General features: G+C 41.4%; 2 protein-coding genes across 4 annotated transcripts in view; one reads left to right on the plus strand and one right to left on the minus strand.

Annotated features, from left to right (window-relative positions):
* PLCH1 (phospholipase C eta 1) overlaps nt 1-25,983 on the minus strand; it is a 174,856-nt gene that overhangs the window by 25,951 nt on the left and 122,922 nt on the right. For all 3 annotated transcript variants that reach the window (XM_034997536.1, XM_034997531.1, XM_034997524.1), the window contains exons 8-11: nt 18,243-18,363; nt 12,899-13,070; nt 9,140-9,247; nt 205-366 (exon numbers count right to left, since the gene is read on the minus strand). In XM_034997536.1, coding sequence (XP_034853427.1) covers nt 205-366; nt 9,140-9,247; nt 12,899-13,070; nt 18,243-18,363 — 563 coding nt within the window. The remainder of the gene's footprint in view (nt 1-204; nt 367-9,139; nt 9,248-12,898; nt 13,071-18,242; nt 18,364-25,983) is intronic.
* Nucleotides 20,730-22,347, plus strand: LOC117999059 (NADH dehydrogenase [ubiquinone] iron-sulfur protein 5-like). Its single transcript, XM_034987979.1, has 2 exons — nt 20,730-20,738; nt 21,961-22,347. Exons 1-2 carry the CDS (start codon nt 20,730-20,732, stop codon nt 22,345-22,347), a joined length of 396 nt encoding a protein of 131 aa, XP_034843870.1.

Raw genomic sequence — 25,983 nt, forward strand, 5'->3', positions numbered from 1 at the left:
GAAGCAGAATTTGAGTTACCCCTGCCCATCCACTTTTAACAATTTCTCACATCATTTCGCAATAGGAGATTTTCAATTCTCGAGCAATATGAGGAGAGAAACGGAAGAAGCTGGAGAATTTCACAAATGACAAATGATCAAAAACAGAATATGAGGTCCTTTCTTTTTCCTATCGAAGGGCAAGTACAAGAGGGAATTGTGTACCTGTTTCAGGTGTGCATTTAAGCCTTCGTGCGTGGCCTTGAGTAGAGCCCTCACCGTGAAACTATCAGGATCTTCTTTGTCTCGAATTTGCGATTCTTTTAACAGTGACTCCAGTTTTTTCCGTATGAAAGATTCCACCTGATGCTCAGTGGTCCCATTATTCTGCAAAGAATTAAGCAATGGAAATTATTTCCCTTAAGAAACACGGAATGAGAACACAACCCTCATTCAAGCCAACATTGCTTCTATAATTCGATTACCTTTCAATTACCTGAAGAAGTTAAGCACATTATACCATTTTAGTCTCCCCCCACACACACACTGATCCCCCCAAATAATGATTACTCTGACTATATCCAACCCTCGAGAACCTTACAAGGTCTTAACATTTTCATTTCAGAGATGTAGAATCTGATGTTCAGAGAAATTAAGTTGCTCAGGGTTACAAAGCTAGTACCTGAGGCAGAATTCAAACTTAGGGCCCCTAAATCCTTCCTACCATGCTACGTTGCACTTGCAATAGAGGGAAGGTGAAGGAGAGTTTTTGAAAACTAAATTTTCTATATCTACATAGGTAAATTGAGCAAAAAATATGCTATTTAAAAAAATCACTTCCTTCACTGAGGGGAAAAGAATGCTATGAAAATCTCTGGAATTGAGGATTATTCTGAGATAAAATTTCTTCCTACCTCTGATCCCAATGTATAACTAAAGGGAACTCACTACTGACCTGTGCCATGATTCATCATTAAAATTACTTTAAGATCACAAATAACTTCAAATGTTTTGGATAATAAAGCTATGCTTGTGTCCAGATGACAAACTGAGGCAATTTTTAGGTGACCCAGGGACACAGATTTCCTTGAAGTCTTTCTTAGCATGGCTTTTGGGCCACCCTGCTCTGCCTGACCCCAGCGGCCCCAGGCTCCTTAGCTCCTTTCACGTCTCCCTAGATCCAGCACCCATCCTTAATTCTTCTGCCACCTGCTGAAGGCCAGCCCAGCCACAGGGCAAGAAAGTGGTCCTCCTCCATGAGGAAAATGCCTACATTCCTCACCAAAAGTTTAAGACCTGTTTTCTACTGGCACATTTGTTACTAAGAGGTCATTATATGTAAACCCTGTAGAACCAGGCAGTTTTCTAGTAACATCTTCCATTTTCACAGAATCTGGTAAGAGAGACGCCACATAAATGCCCTATGGGAAATTTGGGGGAACTAAGCCTACATCAGAATAGGTAGCTGACTTTCCCGGTATTAAAATCACATGCATGAATGTCTTTAATATATCCAGTTAACAAGGCACCTCGCTTCAGTGCTGGCCCTCAGGTCCTGCAGAAGATGCAAAGATGGGAAAGAGCTCATGTGCGGGGACAGCACAGACCCTAGAGAGGCCTACGGAAGCGAAGCGCGGACGGCCAGTGCAACAGCAGTTCTGAGGAACGCGGCACTCCCACCCCAGGGACCAAGAAGTCCCCCAAGAAGAGGGGGAAGGACCTGGGGTCTCTGCAACAGCGATGGAGAGCTCCCTGTCATCCATAGCTCCGGCAGGCGTTTCCTAGGGCACAAGTTCGTGGAGGAGGGGCCTGGCCGAGAAAGCTGGAAATGTACCTTAGGGCCAGATGGCAAAGGTACTTGCAGGCAAGAGGTGGGGAGCTGCTGAGAGCCTCCGGATAGCTAAGTGTCTGAGTAGTATTCTAGAAATAATAGTAACCTGGCAGCCTATGCAGAAAGAAGACAGGGGCCTAGAGAGGAAAAGCCAGACACCCTAGTTCCCTCTACCAGCGCGGAGAGCTTAGGCCAGTGTGCTGGGGAGGGATTTAACAAAGAGGAGAGCTGGAGAGCAAACTTCATTTCGCACACAACAAACCCACGGAGCTGCCTGCTCTACGCTGGGTGAGAAACGTGACTAAAGCCCAACCCCATTGCCACAGAACCCTCGGTGTCACGGAGAAGACAGACACCTGAACGGCTGATGACACAAGCAGGTGCAAGTGACAGAAGTCAGGGGGATCACGGGCAGACACAGGAGGGGCACCTCCCCCAGGCTTGGGAAGGTGGGAAAGACCTCCAAGAACAGAGGAAACCTGAGCCAAGCCTTGGAAGATGAGTGTATTCATTTCCTATGGCTGCTGTAACAAGTTACCACAAATCCGGTAGCTTACAACAACAGAAATGTATTCTCTTGCAGTCCTAGGGGCCGGAAGTATGAAATCAACACGTCAGCAGAGCTAGACTCCCTCCTGTAGAAAAAGATCCTCCCCTTGCTTCTTCCAGTTTATGGTGCCTCCTAGTGTTCCTTGGCTTGTCAGCATAACTCCAGTCTCTGCCTCTATAGTCACGTGGCCTTCTTCCATGTGTCCCCAGCTTCTGCTGTGTCTCCTCTTCTTATGAGGACACTCGTCATTGGATTTTTAAGGCCCACCTGGTTAATCCAGGATGATCTCGTCTCCACAGCCCTAACTTAATAACATCTACAGAGACTCCTTTTCCAAATTAGGTCGCATTCCTAGGTACCGGGGGTAAGGCTTGAACATACCTTTTGGTGGCCCCACATCAACCTCCTACAATGAGTGAATTGATAATATGGCAGAGAGTAGAGGGACAGCATTCCAACATGAGTGAAAGTGTGGAGAAAACAAACAGTATCAGTAAGAGCCAGTAACCATACGAACGTGGAGAAAAAAGCACAGGGAAATATAAAAAAAGCAACCAAGACTGTATATCGTGCTAAGGTTCACAAAGTACAGTCATATAATGATACTTCATTTGAGCTGCCCAATACCCTTGAAGGCAGCCACTAGGGTTAGCCAAATTTAGTCATGATATAGAGGCAGAAAGATTCAAAACTTGTCCAAACGCACATGCCTAGGAAGTGGCCGCATAGGGACTTGAATCTAGGACTTCTGATTCAAAATTCTGTGTCTATTTCATCATATAATGCTGCAGCCATCCCTCTACTACGGTTACAGAAAGAGATAAATTCTTGAGTCAAAATAATCACGAGCAGGCTTATGTTTTGACAACCTATAGGACATCTGGGAAATACGTCCCCACAATCCCTCTGTGGGAAAGCGTAGGTTTCACTTAAGTTCAGAAGGAAGAGAACTCCAGGGGTCCAACTCCCAGCACATTGGATCCAGTGACCCAGAGCCTGGCAGGGGGCACGTCTGCTGGGAGACCCCAAAAGAGAAGGCATGTGAGAGCACCCAGCATGCCCAGGTCACAGAAGGCCCCCGACAAACCTCAGTTCCCTTCCCTGGCTCGGGGCCGCACAAGTCAGAGACGGGGAGGAGATGAACTGTGGCCGCTATGCCCAGACACTGTCACAGGCAGCAAAGCAAGGCTGCACACACAAAGCCCGGCCAGCCGGTGCTGGAAATAATGGAGGCTTAACACAAAGGCTCTAATTATTCACTTCACATCCTCCAAACCCTGGGAGTTGCCGAAGGAATGATAGTACTGCCTGTTGATCCTTCTCTTCTCTGTGATTTACAGCACGAGAAAATTAGCAGCTGTGGAGAACAAATACATGTAGGGCTGAGGTTTCATTAATATGTTATCATTCGGTCTTGGAACCCAGGAGCACTGCTGAAAGAAAGCTGAGACAGACACTTAGCCCTGCGGCCTGCCAGCTAGTGTGCAGCCGCAGCTGGGACCACAGCGGAAAGCCATATGCATCTTGCTCTTTTGTTCCCTGAGCCAGCGGCGGAGGAAGGATGTTGTAGCTGGACGGGGCAGAGGGGGGGCAGTGGAGGAAGGATGTTACAGCTGGGGGAGGGCATGGAGGAAGGATGTTGCAGCTGGAGGGGGAGAGGGGGGCGGTGGAGGAAGGATGTTGCAGCTGGGGGGGCGGTGGAGGAAGGATGTTGCAGCTGGAGGGGGGAGGAGGGGGGCAGTGGAGGAAGGATGTTGCAGCTGGAGGGGGGAGGAGGGGGGCAGTGGAGGAAGGATGTTGCAGCTGGAGCAGGGGAGGAGGGGGCAGTGGAGGAAGGATGTTCAGCTGGAGGGGGGAGGAGGGGGGCAGTGGAGGAAGGATGTTGCAGCTGGAGCAGGGGAGGAGGGGGGCGGTGGAAGAAGGATGTTGCAGCTGGAGGGGGGAGGAGGGGGGCAGCGCATGTGCAGGAAGCAGCCCTTTACTATGGTTGGGAGTAGTTTCCACCAGAGAAGAAATCGGAGTTCCTAATTCCTATTTCTAAGAGGTCAGTCTGTCCTAGGAATATCGACCAAAAATAGATAACTCACACAAACACATTCTTGGTTGTTCTCCAGTGTGAAATCGAAGGACAGCTAGAAAAGCAAAGAGCCAGAACCACCGGCTACCACTCCAGACTGGGAAGCAAACCCCACCCCAGACCAGTCATGTGGGAATCTCTGGGCCAGGACCTGGGCATTGGGATTTTTGAAAGCTCCCCTGTCATTCCAATGTGCAGCCAACGCTGAGGACCTTTACTTTAAAACAAAACAAAACCAAACCAAACACTGGAATATCTCACCATCCCCAAATGCCTTTTTCCCCCGCCCCCAGGCTGAAATCTGGAGACAGGACAAGTTTTGGAATCTTTCTGCCTCTGTGTCTCTTAGCCACCCTTCGTGAGGGCCTTGAGCTTTCCCAGCCTCGTATCTGAGGGTCCTGGGCTAGAGAAGAGCTTCTCGGCGGTTCAAGTCTGTGCATGTGCTCCTGTCCTCTGCTGTCTCCCATCTGCTCCTGCAGCTCCCTGAAAACACACTCTGCTCAAGGACCAGCTCGGGACTTGCATTGGCAATAATTGTGCTGCTCTTGCTATTTCCTGTTACTAACAATATCTAATATTTATTGGGCACAAATCATGCATCAGGAATGGTTCTGGGTTCTTTACAGGCTGTGAAAAAGTTGTTATGTGTTCCTGTACAAGGGCTCATTTAAAACTTGTCGGAAGGCTTAGTGTTTATGAGCGTCACGTACAAGGCAGAGAGCTAATGTCTGTGCCTAAGAGGCTGGCTGAATACGGATTCACAGTGCACAAGGAAAAAGATAGTGAATAACTCAGTGAAGATAAAAAAGGCCACTAAAGTCAAAATACAGGGGTGCAAAGCCCATAAGTCACACTGACGTTAGAGGACCCCGTAAAGATGAATAACGGTGAGTTGGCCTCCCTGAATCAAATTGGTTAGATAACTGTACGGCGGTTGAAAGGAAACTGTCCTCTGTGTCTTTGAGCTGTGTGATTCTTGAGTCACTGAACAACACACTGGCTTCTCCATGGGGCTTATATATCATGGGCCAGATTTTCTCTGTGGCTGAAGCCACAAAATCATACAAGGCAGAAGCTTAAAGGATTCAATTAATTCAACAACAGAGAGAATTTATTACACAAGCAAAAAACTTTCAGTGTGATCTGAATCCCTTCGTTAGAAGTAACACTAGGGGCGCCTGGGTGGCTCAGTCGGTTAAGCCCCCAACTCTTTGTTCTGGCTCAGGTCCTGATCTCCCAGTTGTGGGATTGAGCCCTGCATCAGACTCTGCACTCAGCACAGAGTCTGCTTCAGATTCTCTCTTCTTCTCCCTCCCGCCCACTCTCTTTCTTTCTGTCTCTCAAGTAAACAAATAAAATCTTTAAAAAAAAAAAAAAAAAAAAAAACTATTTAAGAAGTAACAGTAGAGGGTGCCTGGGTGGCTCAGTTGGTTAAGCAACTGCCTTCGGCTCAGGTCATGATCCTGGAGTCCCGGGATCGAGTCCTCATCAGGCTCCCTGCTTGGCGGGGAGTCTGCTTCTCCCTCTGACCCATTCCCATCTCTCATTCTCTCTCTCAAATAAATAAATAAAATCTTAAAAAAAAAAAAAAAGTAACAGTAGACCAGGAGGAATAAGAAACCCTGTATGAGGGTCCTGCCTCCCATTCTGCTTCTAACACCAGGTAACGCAGGGGAACCTTAAGTCCTGCTTCTGACCTTTGCATTTGCTGTTCCCTCTGCCTAGAATGTTCTTCCCCAGATATCCACATGGCTAACTCTTCACTACTTTCAGGTATTTGCTCTTCTGTTATATTCTCTGTGAGACCATTCCTGGCCATCCTATCTAAAACTTCAGTAGACTCTTCACATAGTACATATATGCATGCCCACGCACGTATGCCCACACACACACACACACACACACTTTCTACACTCCTTCTCTCTCTTCTATAAAGATTTGCTTATTTTTATTTGAGAGAGAGAGAGGGAAAGAGATTGAGAGAGAGAGAGAGAGTGCAAGTGAGGGGAGGGGCAGAGGGAGAGGGAGAGAATTCTTAAGCAGACTCCCCGCTGAGCTCGGAGCCCACCTGAGCCTCGATCCCAAGACCTGAGATCACAACCTGAGCCAAAATCAAGAATCTGTCACTTAACCAACTGAGGCACCCCTTCCCTCCCTTTTTTTTTCCTTTAGCACTTATCATTGCCTAGTACTTATGCAGATTACTTATTTGTTTTATTTCTTCTTTATCCTCCTCTTCTCCCATTAATGTGTAAACTTCATGAAGGCAAAGATTTTTGTGTTTTGTTTACTGATAGGTGCCCAACACCTACAACATGATGGCTGCATTTCCAAAAGGAGATGCTCAGTAAAAATGTGTTGAACGTGCCCGTGAATCTTGTGTAAGCCTCATGAGAATTAGTGACCTGGTGTTCACGAATGCTAAGCTAAAATTTTTATTTATTGCAATAATTCAGACATAATTTGTAAATCTAGCCACATTCTGTTAACTTAAAACTGAGGTTAAGAACTCCTCTAAGGTAATTACTGGTTTCACATAAGCTATGCACACACAGTACATCCTCTTTTGCAAAAATGTGATCAGGCAATTTGCATTCGACACTCAGATAAGGCATCTGAGCCCTGTGCTGACAATAAGACTATAAATTGACTGATTACCGAATAACACTTTGGCTTTCTAAACACAGCTTTGCCTTTTCTCAGAAGAGCTCAAAAAAAAAAAAAAAGAGCTTAAAAATAGGAAAAAAGGAGTCAAAAAAGTGGAGTAAAAACTTTATATATTTCCACTAGAATATTCATTCCTTTATGTATATTCTCTCCTAGAGTCTAACAAAGAAATGCCTGTAAAACTTTACAATTCAGGTGCTCTTTGCTTTTACTAAAGCCCAGATCAAAGAATCCAAATGAAAGATTGTCTCTATCTTTACAGAATCATGTTCTGAACTATCTACCTGCGTGGCTTCCTAGAAACCTACTAGGAGGCTTTGAAGATGGGAGGAAGCAGCTGGATATTTTCACAGGTGAAGTTAGTGATTTGTTTCCATAAAACTACAGTGAACTCTCCTTTATAATTACAGATACTTAACATGACAAGTTAGGAGCTCACTGATATTAGAGGAAAAATTATATAACTGGGTGGATTTAGAAACCAGAACAACTTGGGTTTTACTCAGAGCAATAAATGACTACATTGTGATAGTACCTAAATTTCCACTACTCATTTTCCCTAAAAACAGCATTCCCTAACTATATACTTTAGTCCCTGCTTTCAAATGATAGACTACTCTGAGGCTGGCAATCAAGAGATTTTGGAAATAAGATGCAAAGATAATGAAGATCAGAAACAAAAATTTCGTTTATAAAATAAAGCTTAAAAAATAGAGCTACATTATCCATAATTGCATATAAGTAATAACAAAAATAGTAAATATCTCGAAGGGGAAAAAAATAAACAATTTAATATATTAACAATTACGTTTATGTAAATCTATTTAGATTAATTTTCTGTGACCACAGCCCTATTAGTGGTATTTCATTGAGCTAATATAGACTATTAAAAGACAATAGATGAATACAGATGGTAATTATTCCTTTTCAATTCAGGCTGAATCTTTCCCACTTTCATCCTTTTTAAACTGCATTAAAGCCAAGGAAAAAGTGTCTAGTGAGAGGTCAGCTGTCATTATACTCATGCCCACTTTGTAATAATGCTGGCTCCCTTTGATAACTACAGGAAGCCATATCAGTTACTACTATATACTACAAAGAGAATGGACTGTTTTTAGTAATGTAATAAATGAATTCAGGGCAATGATGCAAATTAGAAGACTTTATACAAAATTTCTCTGTTTTTTAGAGGGAAGAATAAGTCCTGATCTCTACAGGAATACCACTTTTCCATAGAAATGAAATTGCAAACCCTGTAACAAACTAACATGAGGGGGTGCTACTCTCAGGCTGTCACGTGACCCTGACAATCATATGAGTTGTAGAGTTGGGGGAGGGGCAAGAAATCCTAGCCCCGCCAAGAAGAGATGGAGGAGGGAGTATCTCTTTAAGCTCTACATTTTTCCTCTAGGTTTGCATTTGCTTTAGATTACCTGGCCAAATGATGCTTTTCTACAAAGGCAGCGCCTTGATCTAGGACAGGGTTCTGAAGGATCATGAAGATCCTATGCAACTTTATCGAAAATGCGGCAAATTAAAGATTTAGCCAAGAGTCCCATTTCTGGAAGAGCTTGGAAATCCTCTGATCCAAGGTACATTTTCTTAGGGCAAGGATGGGCATCCCTAGAGAAGCAGACCACGTGCAGCTGTGTTCTGCAAGCCAGCCTTTATAAGCAGCATGGTGTGAACTAGGCTGCTAGCAGGAGGCAGGGGAGAGAATGCTAAAGCCAGTTTATTTCATCAAAGACCATGACATTTCCAACAGCAATTTGAGTTTTGACAAAGCTGTAACAGTAAAGGATTGATCCCTAGAGGGAGGGTCGGATCGGTTCATCATGAACATTCCTTCCAACTTGTAAGACACAGAAATCCTTGACTCAATGAGCATCTGAGTGTCTATGTGCCCCAAAACAAAGCAACTTTCAATAAATATTCCTTTTGCACCACAACCACCATATTGTGAGGATTCCAACACAGCAGCAATTTTTACTGCAACACATTGAGGGTAAAAATTGTAACTAAATCTGTAACTCACATAATGGAGCCTGAACTTGCACTCATCTTCAATTTCATCTGCGCTGTCTTCGTCGGAAACTTCCCCCTCCTCTGCATCATCCCCAAGATGATAAGGCAACTTCTTGCCCTGAAAAGGAATAACACACCCAATTTAAAAATGACAATAGCGTAGATGTCTGCTGTCTGGGGCAGGTTCACTTGATTGGTAGCATCTATTTCATGTGCCTACACCCTAGCTCCGAGACGCTACAGAAGCAAACGTCCAGCATTTTTGGCCACTGTGAGGGGATTCCTTAAAATACAGGGATGGAAGAGGATGGAAGGATGTTCATATGCCTGGCAGCCAAAAATAATGATAAGTTTCTAAATATCATCCCAGGCTGCTATCCAGGCTAATGTTCTCTAAACTCAAACCCCAGTGACTTTTAGTATTCCTGCTCTCCACACCATCACTGGCCTTCTTCAGCATGCTGGATTTTCCCTCGCCCACTCCCACCCTGCACAGGATCATCAGCATAGTAAGGTTTTCAGAGAACTCTCTGTCCCTATTTTCCTGTACCTTCCCTGATTACCCAAAGCTCTTGACCCTGGGTCCTTAGAACAGCAATAGTTTCAAAGCTGATTAAATCATTTACATAATGAAAGCAAGATCTATATTAAGACTTCAAACTCTTGGGGTTTGGATATTTAAATTTTTCTTCTTTATTTTCTCCAACTTACAGAGGGTCGTTTATAGGATTAAAAGGATGAGATTTAATTTTCCTTTGTACTGATATGTATTATACTCCTTATTTGTACGTGCTATCTGCAAAGTGAAAACTACACTTTCTTTTTCACACGAACATGTTTAGAGATAAACAGATGTAGATAGATGGATATATACATACCTATAATTCTAAGTAAATGTGGCAGAACATTTTTTCACTTCCTCCCGTGTATCATTAACAACGAAACAGCTCAGAATTAAAGTATTTATGTCTCTATATTATTTTAAGTCTTTTCTAATACGGAAGGTTTCTATAAAATGAATTTATTTTTCTTTATTTGAGAGGGCACTATAGAGTCGCTATGTTAATATAGCAGCACCAGAAATAAGGTACTCAACTAAGCGGTTGACATGTTCAGGAACATATAGACAGCAAGTTAACGACCTCCTTCATTTATTCACCACCAACTACTTATTCAGAGTCTCTGTTTTGGGCACAGTGACAGACAACCAAGATGGACCTGTACACAAGACATTTAAAATGTAATGACAGCAATTCCCTCTTTTGAAATAGAACAAAGCCAATATATTTTATAAATGTAAAGCAAAACAGAGCTAACAAATATGAGAAGTAACATCCACAAGGAAGGAGTAACAATCCTTGAATGACAGAAACAGTTCTGATACCACCAAATGTAACCATGAGGTACACAGTGATGAGCTGATAGGACAGCCGTACCCAGCTTTAGCCCCCCTTCATGTACGTGTGGTGGTGGGTGAGAGAACAGAGAGAGAAATCTTCCTGCCCTGAGCATCCACAGGTGCCCTAATTTTCCATCCATTTAAAACTGCATTAAAAGACATGAGGGCCTTATTTTTCTCCAACTCTTCCACATTCCTGGTTCTCAAAAGATAATTTATCCAGGCAGATAGGAAGAAAAGCAATGCAACAGAACACTTTCTTAATGCTTCTAAACCAACAGTTACACCTAAGGGAAATTATAGAATAAATTAAGGCAGAACTTAATATGACTCAAGGAACTTAGTTGTGGTCCAGTTGATATAAATAAAGAAGGCCCAGGTGTCTTTTAGGGGTCTCTTTCTGATCTACAGACTATTGCATGCAGGAGTTACCAAGAATTAGTTTAATTGGTCCATGATACATGGAAATATTGTGAGAGACTGGAACCTTTGCTACCACTCAGCTCCAAGCTGCATGACCCAAGGAGTGTGGTAATGACTCTATGATTTGCGTCCGTAAAAAGTAAGAAGCTTGGACCAGATAGTTACAGTTTCTTTCAGCAATAAGAGTCTAGGGAAAATTACTAAGTTTGTTATTATTTTTGTTCAAAAGCAACTTTTCATTTGCTTTTCAGGAGATAGGTGTGTATATATATGGTTGGAAAGTATGTGTATTATAATTATAATAATAAACAACTTGTCAATCTCTAAAGTGGTAAGGAGCCACTAAAATGGTGCCTCTTGGACCAAAGATTGCTCCTAAAGGAATGTAGGAAAATCAGTTCCTTTTTTTTTGCTTCAAATGGAAATTCATTGGCCCATAGATCTGGGTGATCTCCTTAAAGTCTAAAGAACGTTGCTACTAGCAAATGAACCTTAAATGCCTTGAAATGCTCGCAGTCCACGCTGTTGCCACTCCTCCCAATGAGTGCCCAAGATCATCTGGTTCTGGTGCACCCTGGTTCCCATAAGCCCTAGGACATTCTATGGCAAATGGCTCAAAGTCCAATTATGCAGAAGGGACTCAATTCCTATCAAATATCTACCTTAAGTTCCACTGTCCAAAAGGGAAGTATTTCAGCTAAATGGACTTACTCTGCATTTAACCTTCTGACTGCTGGCTCAAAACTACAGGAAACATGGAAACATTTACAAAGCTATTAAGGTGACATTTAGCTTTTTAACCCAGCAATCAGTTTTTTACCACATAAGAGTTTGCTTTAGCAAGACTTCAGGAAAATTGACCTTAATGTTATCTCCCACATTATTTGGAGCTTTTATTCAAAATGCTTTCACGCATACAAATGCCCGACAATACCTCTTTGATGGATTCAGTCTATAATTCTCAGGTAACTGACAGAAAAATAGGTTTTGACCAATTCCAAAGATGAGTACTCCACATCTTTCCCATTTGCTGCCCTCCCTTAGAGCCCCTGTTAAAGTATTCCTAGGAAATTACACTGTTTGACTTTCTTATGCCTCCTTTGTGATATTTGTTTTTTGATACACATTTCTTTTCAGTAAAATGTAACCCAATTTGAATATTAATACCCTGCTGCTCTTCCTTAGATCTTTAGTCTCAAAATAATACGACTATCCAAGATGGACTTAGTCTAAACACACAAAATTAACTGGAATTAAGTAAAATCACAAAGTCAGCCATGTGAGATCTCAAATAACTGTTTTTTCTGGCTATTCTTTTTATTAATAATATTCATTGCAGGTAGTAAATTTCCTCCCTCAGAAAATCTGTTCATAAAATGTCATTCTGTTCACCTACTGCTCCTTCGCATACACACGAGTCCTGTGGGGCATTACGTCTGTGCCTAAGCTCCGCTATGAAGCAAGCTCTTCTCACTTACATAACCGAGGCTGATCAACCGTAAAGACTATTGTCTGTTTGTTCTTTTTTCTTTTTTTTCTTTTCTTCTTTGACAGACAGTTATTGGAGCTTGAAGTGGGAGAGAAGAATCTGAAAGAAGTACTTTCAGATATGGACACAAAGAGCCTCCTCTTCCTCTGTGCCCCCTGCACTGATACATGCACGTCTCACCAGGGTGAACTCTTACAGGCTAAAATAGCAAATGTTTGGCTTACAGTATTGATCTCCTCACTTCACAAAAACAAATCCCAGAACACGTGATCCGTGAATAACAAGCTCTTTCTGAAGGTATAACTATTAACAAAGTGTAACAAGATGCATACACAAATCAAGACGATCCTTCATGGATTGACTCTGTTGTTCTCTTGATACACCAGTTTTTAGTCCTGAAGGGAGGGAGGGCTTCGTTGGTCATTAATGCCTTTTACTGCATTCCTTGCGGTAATTACCTTCACTAGGATTTTGCCTTTCAAACTTTGAGGGCTTGGAAGCTGTTTGGTCTCTCCTGTGTCTACAGATGACAGGTCCAGTTTGTCTCCAAATATTCCTTTCAGGTACTGAGCAATCTTCCTCTGCTGCTGGACACTGCAGTGATTCTCAATGGACAGGATGACCGGGAACCTAAGAGCACAGCGACAGATTCTAAAGGCATCATGTACAGGCACCTCGCAGGGGTGTTTGAACATCATTCTATATTCATTATGTTCTTACAATCCTAGTGACAGTATTTGTGAGAGCCATGATGATTAAAATGAGAAAGATGGAAGGTGCATTCTTTTCTTTTTTAGATTTTATTTATTTATTTGAGAGAGAGAAAGAGAAAGCAAGGGGAGTGGCAGGCAGAGGGAGACACGGGCTCCCCGCTGAGCAGGGAGCCCGATGCAGGGCTCGATCCCAGGGCCCTGGGATCATGACCTGAGCCAAAGGCAGACGCTTAACCGACTGAGCCACCCAGGTGTCTCATGGAAGATGCATTTTTTAAGAAACTCTGCTGACCAAATATATTTTGCCAGGCATAATGGCTGAACAAAATACCAACCATGTGGGATGACTTCATTTAGTATTTTGCATTTAAAAAATGGCACATACATTATATCTCTTTTAAAAGAAAAAAAAAAGAAACAATTTTAAGAGAGATAAGCCTAAAGAAAGAAAACTCATATAATGTAATTTTGTCTTATGTATTCAAAAATCTAAAGGAAGCAAAAATAGATAATGGGGAAAGATAATCTCTTCAGTAAATGGTGCTGAGAAAACTGCAAGCATGCAGCATGCAAAAAAATGAAACTGGACCACTTTCTTACACCATACACAAAAATAAACTCAAAATGGACTAAAGACTAAAATGTGAGCCCTCAAACCATAAAAATCCAAGAAGAGAGCACAGACAGTAATTTCTCTGACATCAACTGGATCAACATTTTCCTAGATATGTCTGAGGCAAGGGAAATAAAAGCAAAAATAAACTCTTGGGACTCCACTGAAATAAAAAGCTTTTCCACAGTGAAGGAAATCATCAACAAAACACAAGGCAACCTACTAAACGGGAGAAGAGATTTGCAAGTGTTATATCCAAAAAGGGGTTAATATCCAAAATATACAAATAACTCATACTACTCAACACCAAAAGCCGTCCAAGAAATCCAATTTAAAAATGGGCAAAGGACCTAAATAGACATTTTTCCAAAAAAGATATACAGATGGCCAACAGACACATAAAAAAATGCTCAACCTCACTATCAGGGAAATGCAAGTCAAAACCACATGAGATATCACCTCACACCTGCCAGAATGGCTAAAATCAAAAACAAAAGATAAAACAATGTTGGTGAGGATGTGAAGAAAAAGAAACCCTCATATGCTCTTGGTGGGAATGTGAACTGGTGCAGCCGCTGTGGAAAACAGTATGAAGGTTCCTCAAAAAAGTTAAAAATAGAAATACCATATGATCCAATAATTCCACTGCTGGGTATTTACCCCCAAAAAACCCCAAAAACACTAATTCAAAAAGACACAAGCCCGTATGTTTATTGCAGCATTATGTACGATAGCCAAGATATGGAAGCAACTTAAGTGTCCATTGCTTGATAGACAAATGGGTAAGGAAGATATCCATCCACATACATACATACAGTGGAATATTACAATGGAATATTACATATTACATACATGCATCCATAAAAAAGGATGAGGTTGTGCCATTTGCAACAATATGGATGGACCTAGAGGGTATTATGCTAAGTGAAATAAGACTGAGAAAGACAAATGCCATATGATTTCACTCATATGTGGAATCTAAGAAGAAAACGAATAAACAAACAAAAAGCAGGATCAGAACTATAAATACAGAGAATAAACTAATGGTTGCCAGAGGGGAGGAGGATGAGGGGCTGGGCAAACTGGGTGAAGGGGAGTGGGAGGTACGGGCTTCCAGTTATGGAATAAACAAGTCATGGGAATAAGAGGTACAGCATAGGGCACATAGTCAGTGGTATTGTAATGACATTGTATGGTGACAGCTGGGAGCTACACTTGTCGTGAGCACAGCATAATGTATAAACTCATCAAATCACTATGCTGTACACCTGAAACTAATGTAACATTGTGTGTCAACTATACTCAAATAAAAAAAATAAACTTCAGGATAAAAACTTAAGTAAATTCAATTTAAAAAATGTCTAGAAATATCTAACAGACCACACAGTACCATTAAGTACAGATATTTAAAAATATATTATCTGCCCCCAGCTTGAAAATCACTATTGAGGATAAAATAGCATAATGGAATTTCATGATTTATGGCATCCTATGGCAAGCATTTCAAAATCACTTGGATAGAATTTTATATACTAGTCTTTACTTTCAGAAAGGAAAAAAAGTCAAGCATTCACTCTCCCCCTGTCCTCAGCTTCCTGTGCAGAGAACGTGAAACCCAAGTAGACTGATTACCAAAGACAGCCTCTGGAGTTGGTGGCCAAGGCAGAAAGGGAACCCGGCCTGATCACTGATCTTACTCTTCTTCTGATGTTGTTTTTTCTTCAGAGTAAGAAATTATTTCAAATTTAGCTTGTTGTTTTTTTCTACTTTTCTGTCATATATCTTCTGAAGTAATAGGCCATATATATTTTCCAGAGTATATAAACCAATATTTAAATTGGCTAATATATCTATGCAGAGAAAAAAATTTTACTTCTGGGCTTGTATGACAGCACATGCTTCACAGGAGGGCCTATGACCTCCTGAAATTACATCCTTTCCTCATTAGTAAAACCTGATGCCGAGGTAATAGAAGAGATGAACCTTTGTGGCCGGAGTGGGTTACCTTACTCCAATCTGTTTGCTCTTGTGTCCACATGGGTTTTACCCCAGAGTGTTAGAAAGAGAGAAAAACAACAACAAGCTAGCAAGAGATTGTCTATGCAATCACATCAAGGTGTTCTAACAGTGGATTTTTAAATTAACCATCTGTTTATAAAAAGCCTATTAGGATCTAATGATACTCAACGTAAAGCTGTGCTTCTCAACAGGGGACAAAGGAGTCCATGAGGCCTGGTTTCCCAAATAGATATTTGTCAACGTTTTTGGTGGTCACAATATGGGGGCGGGGGGGTGCGGGGAATGCTACGACATTTAGTGTGGAGAAGTCAGGACGCTGTAACCTTCTTACAATGCACAAGACAGTTCCCTACAACAAAGAATTATCTGGTCCAAAATGTCAATAGTTCCAAGGCTGAGAAACCCGGGTATAAAGAAGGCCTAAGAAAGAAAAGAAAAAGACTGAACTTTTAAAATGTGCTAAACAAGCATATCAACTTTTCATTTGAAGTGCTTTTCTCCTAAGTATTCCCAAACTCGAAGTAAAGCACTGTCAAGTCATCAGAGGATGCTCTAAGGTGGCAGGGCTTTTCAACACCCAACTTCACACTTTGGAAAACAATGGTAAAATCACTTCATCGACTTTGCTAAAACTAGTAGCAATCAGGGTAGAAAAGACCCGTCCGATTTCAGTACTTGGGATTCTTGTATGTAGCAGACACCATAAACCAAACCTGCCATGCAGCACGCGTCTCTCATTCCAACCGCATTTTAGCCTCATGGTTAATAAATAAGAAGGCCAAATATTAAGAATTTTAAAGGCTACTAACTTTTATAAAATTAATTTTATACAATTGTAATTTTGTTTCTTTTAATTCAAAAGAAGTCATTTCTTAGCTGTCTGGTATATTGCGGGCACCTGCTAGGCAATAAGGAATGAATAAGACATAGCCCCCTATTTCCAATGAGCTCATGGTCTTAAAGACTCAAAAGAAGGCAGAAAGCCAATAGTCATGACAGAGTGCTATATAGATAAAATAGAAATATGCTCAGGGTGCAAAGAACAGAGAAAGGAGCATTTAAATCAGCTGGTGTATCAGTAAGTTTGCCAGAGGGACAATGTCTAAGCAGTCTTGAAGGATGAATAAAGCTTAGCCAGGTGGAATAATGGGAAGAATGCGCCAGGCAGAAAGAACAGCACATCGAGGTAAGGAGTTGTGAAAGAACTGGGGTCACTAGGGAATCAAAGAGACAATAAAGGCAGAATCCTCCATCTCTGTGGAGCAATGGTGGAAGAAGACCCTGGAAGAGAAAGAAGAAGCCAAGCCCTGAAAGGCATGGAAGACATGACTGTGTGTCCCAGGGAGCTTTTGAAGGACTTTAAGATATACAACATCATACTTAGGTTTTCAGAAAGGAAAATATTGCACTAGTGTGGAGGATGACCCAAAGAGAAATGAACATGGAGAGAAGGCAATGGAGTCAAAAGATGATTTAGGAAGTAGAATTGACAAGAACTGACTGAATCTAGGATGGCTCAGTTTTTGGCTAAAGACACTGGTAGAACAGTGCTACCCCTTACTAAACGGAAATAGAGCCAGAGGAGGTTTGGCGGAATGAGATGCTGAGTTCAATTTGGGATGTGAGCTCTGTGATGGCAGGAGTCTTCTCTTTTGTTCAGTGCTGTGGTTCCCTGCACCTACTGCAGTATGCCTCGCTTAGAGTAGGCACCATTAAATACCTGAAGAAATAATGACACTTGTTGATTTTGAGGTACCTACGGGATACTCAGATGGATTTTTACTAAGAATTTTTCTACATAGCTCTGAAACTGCGGGGAAAGTTCTGGACATATAATTAAATAACCCAAAAGTAGAACAATGGCAATAACTTAAGAAATAGTGATTATTAGAGGAAAGAGGAAATGGAATAGAAGACCATAGGCCAAAAAAGGAGTGAGAAGCAATGACAGCATAGAGGGGAATATTATAATAGAAGCCCCAAGAAAGCAAGTATTGAGGAGAAAAGAGTGATCATTATCCAATGCCAAGGAAGAATAAAGCGACCCAAGGATACTGGACACTTCAGTATATATAGGACATCCACAAGTCTGAAAACCTAGCTGTTACTATTTTACTGTATTGTAAAATAATATCAATAACCTATTTATCGTGTATAGTAACCTCTGTTTCCAAAGTTTATGAACACTCTGTAGAAATGAGGTCAGTCTTTGCAAGAACGTGCTTCCAGGAGGCAATGTCTTGAGAGAGAATGGGCGAAGAAATAAATGGAGCATGAGAAATTACCAACATGGAGCCCATATTACTTGCTCACAGCGTTTTGTTGGGAAGGAAGGAGAGAACTAGGGCCGCAGAAAGGGAGATGAGGACTCCAAGGAAGGGCGTGTAGTGTTGTGGTTGTGGTACATCAGCCAGTGCTCTGTGTGCTCGCTTAGCAGCCAAGCGTTGCTGTACTTACTCATTCTTCACAAAGGCATGCTTGTCAATGGTCTCCACAACATCTCTGAAGAGAATCTTTGAAGTCAGAGTATAACCGTGGTGGACCACTGGCTCTCCATCTGGGCCATCCCAACAGTCAACTGCCAAAAATAGAACTTCACATCAACAACATAAAGCTTCTGGTGTCCGCTAATATTTCTGGAACCATCAGACAAATATTATTTTACATTTACTATTTAAGATTATACATGTTATGATCATGACAAAGATATCAGACAGAGAGATGGGTGTTCTGGCATATTTATCACAATAAGGAATTAAAGATAATAAACGATCTGTTTGAGTGCTTATAGTTAACAAAGACGTCATATTCACAAGCAGCCTAGCATTTACCAAGAACGCTCATTAGAAATCGATCTAAATCCAATCAAGTATGCCCAAGGATAGTGATACTTCTTAACAGGCTGTTTTTCTGATGTTACTTCTTCATTTTCAGTTTACTAATAAAGCCTTTTAGTAAATTGCAGTGACCCTCTCAAATCAATAACAGAGTTTTTCATTACTGTACACTTAAACTCATTATGTTTCTATTAGATTTTCATTTTATAAATTCTACAGTAGCTATAAAATAACACTGACTTCCTAAGTTCAAATCCTCAGGTCCTGCCAAGATTTATGTGAATATGGGCAAATGATTAAATCCTTTAAAGCCTTGCTTTCTCCCACTGATAAAAGGAAATAATGGTCGAATTTGCATCATAAGTTTGAGTGATGACTATGCAAAGCTGCTTATAATACTGCACAGTACATAGCAATTGTGATTGTTATTGATAATATTGATACTGCTATACGTATAGACAGCCTCACTGGTTCCCCGCTGCAGAAGGACAACCACCACCATCCACCCCGACTTAGAGTTTGCCTTTCTTGCTTTACACTTGACCACCAGACTGGTTTCTCAAAACAATGCTTTCACCATGTTGTTCCTTTGCTCAAAAGTCTCCTCAACACATAACACAGCATCCAACACATATACAGCATGCACTCAGTAGATACATGCTGAATTTATTAATACCCTACAGCAGCCCCTGCCTGCTTAACCCCAAGGTCTCTATCTCTTGGGCTAGAGATTGGCTAGCAGTTCACTCAGCCTGTATCCACTTTCGCCCTAGCACGCAGCTGGACTACACTGCCCAGCCTTCCCTTGCCATAGGATGTAGCCATTGAAATGCAGGCAGAAATTATGTGCAGCACTTCCAGGTCTGATCTGTGAAAACTTTCCCTACACATTCATCCATGCTCTCTCTTCTTTTGCTATCGCTGCAGAAGACACGTGCTGGAGATGGCATGAGCCTAGACCCTAAATCATTGCTTGAAAGATTCACCTACTAGGGACACCTATTTTGGACTTTATAATAAGCAAGAAATAAATTTCAGTTGCTTTAAGGCACAGAGATTTTAGGTTTTTAACTCTTAAAGTAACTATTGTTGCCATAATACCCTAGCTCCCGTCTGACAAGTCAACCTTATTTTCTCCTACACCTTACACTCACAGACGTGTTCTTCCATTAGGCAAGTTTCCTCACATACAATCCTACTTCCATGACTCTACTTCTTTCATTTAAGGTCAACCAAAAGGCCCTCTTTCACTTTCCTTATCTAAATCCCAATCAAGGCTACGCTAGGATCCCACATAGAATCTTGCCGGCTCTCATGACATTGCCCTTCCATATAGCATAGTCGGGCAACTCTGCTTGCCAGAGCTGAGAAAGGTCACAACTCTAGATCTTACTGCTATGACTTTTCCCAATTTTTAAATATTGGCAATTAATCCATTTTTTAAAATCACAATATGAGCCAAACATTCTGCAGGCTGGATTTGGCTAATGGAATGCCAGTTAAAACTCTCACTTTTAATTAGGGCCAGACAGTTCATGACCACACCTGTTCTTTATTTTAGTAGTACCTTCCTCATACGTGTGCTTTGTATATTATATCAGGAAATGGTATGTCCATTTTTTTTTCTAAAACTTTCAAGCTGTTCACCATAACCCTAATAGAATTTGATGGTTAATTTTATGTGTCAACCATGCTAGGCTAAAATGCCCAGTTATTTGATCAAACACCAGTCTAGATGCCTTAAAGGTATTTTTTAGATGTGATTAACATTTAAATCAGTAGGCTTTGGGTAAAGTTACTCACTCTCCATAAAGTGGGTGGGACTCATCAACCAGTTGAAGGCCTTAGGAGTAAAGACTCCCATTTCCTGAAGAAGAAATTCTCCTCAAGCCTGTAACATCAACTCCTACCTAAGGCTCCAACCTCCTGGCCTGCTATGCATATTTCAGACTTGCAAATTCCCATGATCATGTAAGCCAATTTCTTAAAATCGACCAATCTTTCTTTCTCTCATATATATGAGAGAGATCCTATTAGTTCTGTTCCCTAATAGAGTTACCTATATTGCAATTAAACATTGGCTGTTAAATTATCCTTAGGGGAAAAAATGGAAAAGGTAAAAGGAAAACAAAACTTTCAAGGTTAACACCACAGGAATATAGGAAAGAAACTTTAAAGATGCTGTTAAGAAGATCAAAGGTTTTGGGATACTAGCGTAAGGAGTTGCACTGTTCCTTTGGGCCTACAAATGAGGTCAAACGTATCAAAGACATTTTCTAAGAAGAGAAGCTCCATCCATCTTTTGACATGGACTTGACATTCTTTTATTTGTCCTTGGATAAAGGTATGGAAAGAAGGAACAGATATTTCAAAGTATGGAATTTGAAATAATTTAGACCCTGAGTTGGCCCCCTTGTGGAGGAAAAAGGGTATAACAGGGTTCCTCATAAATGAACAACATCCTTGCAAAAAGAATGGATGTAGACCAGGCGATGCCATGCTTGTTTGATTCTCGTGTATAAATAAAAGTAGCTCTTCAAACTACATTGGTCATGAAAGAAGGTGCTCTTTTGCTAGCATTTATAACGTAGGCAGAATACCTGTAGTCGAGGATGGTTCTTCTAATGCTCACTTTTTAGATCTATTTCATCACCTGTCTGCTAAACGAGGACAACAACACTCCCAAATGGTAACTGGCATCCTAACACGTGGCAATCATAGCCAAGTTCAAATGACAGTGAAGGTTCCTGTAAGGGCTCATGCTGTGATGGAAATGCCTCTAACCAATTCCCCTAGCCACAAAATTACCAGGGGCCCGTTTTTCAATCACGTCACGTATTAGTGGCCCCCGAAAGCACTCTGACAAAGAGTTGGCCAGTTCTGCAGGCTAGCCAAGCAGCTAACATGACAGCTTTTCATAATGGAACTTAAAAGCGTTCCATCCTGATAGCGTTCCCAGAGATAACAGGGAAGGCTGTAAACCAATTATGGCAGTGATGCAACATCAGTTCCATAATGAGGGTGAAAATCCCCTGGACAGAACATCCATATTTATTAGGCAACTTGGGCTGAAAATCAAGGGAATGAAAGGCCATGTACAAAATGCTATCCAGTTTATTTGCTGACAAACCCACTTCACCAAAAAAGGACTTAGTAGTCTTCCCCAAGACACTATATATATCCTGACCAAGGATATTCCCACAGCTGAACTAATAGAGATGGAAAACACACCATTATCAAACTAGAAGCTCAAAAGGGGAGAGATTCTTCAGGTCACAGTACCATGAAGAACCCGTCCAGAATCACTACTCTCTACCTCTAAGTGCTATGCTTGGCAGAAGCTGCTTCCAAAAAATATTTATGGGACCAGCAGCAAGGAGACGAGACGGCACCGCAGCGACGCCAGGCCTTTCTCTGATGTGCAGAAAAGGTTGGGCCTTAACTTAGATCATCGGATGACAATCCAAAGTGCCGAGCAGCCTCACAAGATTCCAGGTCGATGCCATGCTTTTGAAAAAGAATGGATAGAATGTGCGCATGGAATCGGTGGTACCCATGCAGAGAAAGAGTGCAAGATCGAATTTGATGATTTTGTAGAATGTCTGCTTCGGCAGAAAACGATGAAACGTTTGAGTGACATCAGGAGGCAGCGAGATAACCTAATAAAGGAAGGGAAGTACACGCCTCCACCTCGCAACGTGGGCAAGGAGGATCCTAGGCCCTGAGCAGAGCTGCTGCTGATGGCTGGAGGCTGATTTTCATGTTCTCTCTTCTCCACTGGAAAGTTCATTTACTGAAAACCTTTGTGAAAGTGTCTAAAAATAAAGGGTTGCTCTATCCTATTTACTCTATTTTCTCTTGGATCATACTTTTCTATAAAAAAATATATATATTTATGGGACCTGAAATTTCCAATCCTTGACTTGCTAGATTCCATAAATCAGGTTCTTTAAATCCTAGCTATAGCTATTTCAGTCTAAAAACAACTTGATCTGGACTCAAGGGAGATGACATAGCACTGGGTATATATACACCAGTGTCTCAGGCCCAAGCTTCAGCTGTGAGCTCACATCTTCAAAGCACAGGGCTGACAGAAGTTGTTAGGAGAGCACAAAAGATCATGTCATCAAATTCTCAGTCTTCAGGAACATCTGAATATTTAGATGGTAGTCCTAATCTTGAATGAAGCAAATTCCTTCTTTTAAAGCCACCCTCCCCTCAGTGCTTCACTTCACTTTCTCTAGCCTTCCTTAGGTGACCTGATGGCCTTCATTTGATCCCTCCTAGGGCTGATCATGCCATTCAATGCTTGTGCCTCCAGAAAGCACACAGACTTCCCAGAGAACAGTGGAGTAGGGGAGTTAAATCAACTTGAGTTCAAATCTCCGCTCCCAAGCTTCCTAGCTATGGGAACTTGAGCCCCTTCACCCACTCCAAGTTGGGGTGTCCTCTTAAGTAGGCTATTCTAGCCCCCTTAAGTTGTAAGAATCAAAGGAGAATGTATGGAAAGCACTCAGTCAGGACCTAGCCCACAAAAGGGGCTGAAATCATAGTAGTTCCTCTGTCCTTCCTACAGTGCGTTCAAAGCTGAAGTGATAACCATAATTTTGAACATGAAATAGATCCCAGACAAAGCTGACCAAATCCCTCAGATAAATATAAATTCTTCTCCTCAACAAAAACCTTCCAGTAATAGTAGTTTGACTTTCACTGCCCACTTACAAATTATTCCAATAGTAATAACTTCAAGTAAGCAAAGTAACAGGGGAGGGATTTGCTGATACAAACTGGTGAGGGAGGTACTGGAGAGATTGCATGTCCTTTAAAGTTACACCAGAGCTGTACATAGTCTCAGTTGGTGTGAAGATCTGGAGCAAAGTAAGCTTTTAGAAAGCTTCTTTCTATTACTTTGGTGACTGGCAGTTAGGAAGAAAGAAGGGAGACACAAGAGAAGGCCCATGTTCAATATCATCTACCGCACATAATTTCTAAAAGCTCTCATTTTAAAATTAAAAGATCCCTAAAAAAAAGCTAAGATTAAAAGTCATCTGTACCTTAAAAAAAAATCATTTTTACCTTGCTATAAATTGTCTTAATCAGATAACTTCCCTTCTTAATACCCCAAACAAAGCTGGAGGTGAGATGTTCTGATTCAGTATAAGGAGCTGATCATGGGAATATGGTTAGGCTTGGGTAAGACCCTGATTTTGGAGAGCAAAACCAAAAAAGAGAAGACTGAGTACCTGAAAGACCTGAAAAGCAAAAGAAATACGGCCCAGGACATGGCAGTTAACAAAACTGCAAAACGGTCTGGAGTTAACGATCTGTTACTGAGTCATTACAAGTCATTTTCCATACCTGGCCTCCAAGGACATGTCACCATTTAAAATGATAGGCAACCATCACTGTGAATCCAATGAGGGTATGTGCCCAGGGAACCTCTATGCATGTCAGACATGTAAAACTTCTTGAGTGCTGAACGAACAAAGGGTTGAATAATGGCTGAGCGCAGAATGTCATCTCGAGACCTTCTAAAAGGTTTTTCTTTATGTTAGTATTTTATAAGCATCTTCATTACTCAGTTGTTTAAGCTACTCAATTGTCAGTCACTCATGTCAGTAGGTGTTCTCTGCAGTGACTGCAAAAATGCCATGTCTTAAAGCATAAATTTCCAGAACACTAAATTTGTAGTGGTTCTGATTGTTTTGTATGGAGACAGTTTTTACTGCCTGTTCAGTTTTAAAATGTTAATTGACCCTTAGAACATGCCAGAAACTCTGTGACAAAGACCCATCCAGTTACGGGTCTTATCACCCTACTGCTTTATTCATTTCCCCTACACTATTCCACCACCCTAAGAACCTATTATCCACTGCTAACCCCCAGCACATCCCCACCAAAAAGTGACTCCTCTTTGCTCCATGGAATCTCCATTCCATCACAAACTCCCTTTTATCATCAGACTCTTTTTGGAGTTCTCCTTCAACTTCCTTATCTTGATTAACAATCAGCTTGCCTTGGAGGACACTACCTTTCTCCATAGATATTTTTTTGTATAAATCACAGACCAGAAGGCATGCTCTAGGTCTTTATTGCTACTTTTAAATAATTGTTCTCCTCTATTCATTAAAAAATAAAACAAAATCCCCCCACTCTCGAACCTCACTTTATCCAACTCTACCTTTCTGGCATCTTCCAAGTGCCTTTCCTACAGCATTCTTTTTGCACTTAAGTATCTGGCTTACAGTTTTTAATCTCCAATTTTTATCTTTAAAATTTTTAATAATGAATCTACATGTCAACATCCTTTGTGAGTTAAAAGTCCATGTGGGCAATTTACTCAATCTCTTAGCTTTGACCTTCCCAATGCTAACAATCTTATCTCCACTCTTCATTCATGCTCACCCATGACACACCCTGGATACAATCATCACCTGTAACTACATCCAAAATCCCACTCTGTGATAACAATTCTCTGTTCTTATTTTTTGTATGTGTGATGACAACTTTCTCCATCTTTCTATCTCTTGCGAGTCTTACCTCATTCTGTAGCCCCTTATTCACTTCTCTTCCTAAGACTCATGGACCTACCGACTAATTACTTAAAAGAGCTCTCACCAACACCTTGATGATATTTTATACGACCTAGAAATCTAGAGGCTTGGATCAATTCTATAATCTACTTCACAGCTCCTATATCTAATCTCCTGGGAATGGGATGGGAGGAGGCTAAGCATGCAGATTTTGTAGAACAAAAGGACAGTTTTATTAAGACGGTTTTTGAAATTAACTAGGACTTCCCTAGTTTATCTTGTCAACTCCTTTCCCATTGTTTGTTGATCTTAAGCCCCCAAGCCGACTTCCACCCACTTTACACTTAGCAGATGATGCGCTCCTCCCAGAGAAAGGAGAGGCTATCAGGTTTGAACCCTTTCAAAATCTCGGCCCCCATCTAAAAACAGAACCTGGGTCCTCATTTCCTTTTCCTCCAAGTCTTAAAACCTTAAAACTGTATCCCCCAATTTTCTTCGAATGCAGAAAAATGCCAGGTGACTAACCCACAGCAGCTACCCCCAACTTCCCACTAGCATGTCACCAAAACTATCTATCAAAAGACACCAATAACCTTCCAGCTGTCAAATGCAACCAGACTGGATAATTGGTCTTTGCCTTAACTTACTTTTCTGTTGCATGGGACATTTTTGACCATTTCATCCCTCAGGTCCCAGGGACCATTCTGTGTTCGTCCCCATTGGTTCCCCTTGCTCTTCCAACATCTAACTGCTGGATCGCTTAACTCCTCAGGCCTCATTCACTTGTCCACTCCTCTCTGGGGGTGATCTTGTACACTTTCAAGACTT

The sequence above is a fragment of the Mirounga leonina genome, unplaced genomic scaffold (genome assembly GCF_011800145.1).
Source record: "Mirounga leonina isolate KUSES-001 unplaced genomic scaffold, KU_Mleo_1.0 Mir_115, whole genome shotgun sequence".
NCBI lineage: Eukaryota > Metazoa > Chordata > Mammalia > Carnivora > Phocidae > Mirounga > Mirounga leonina.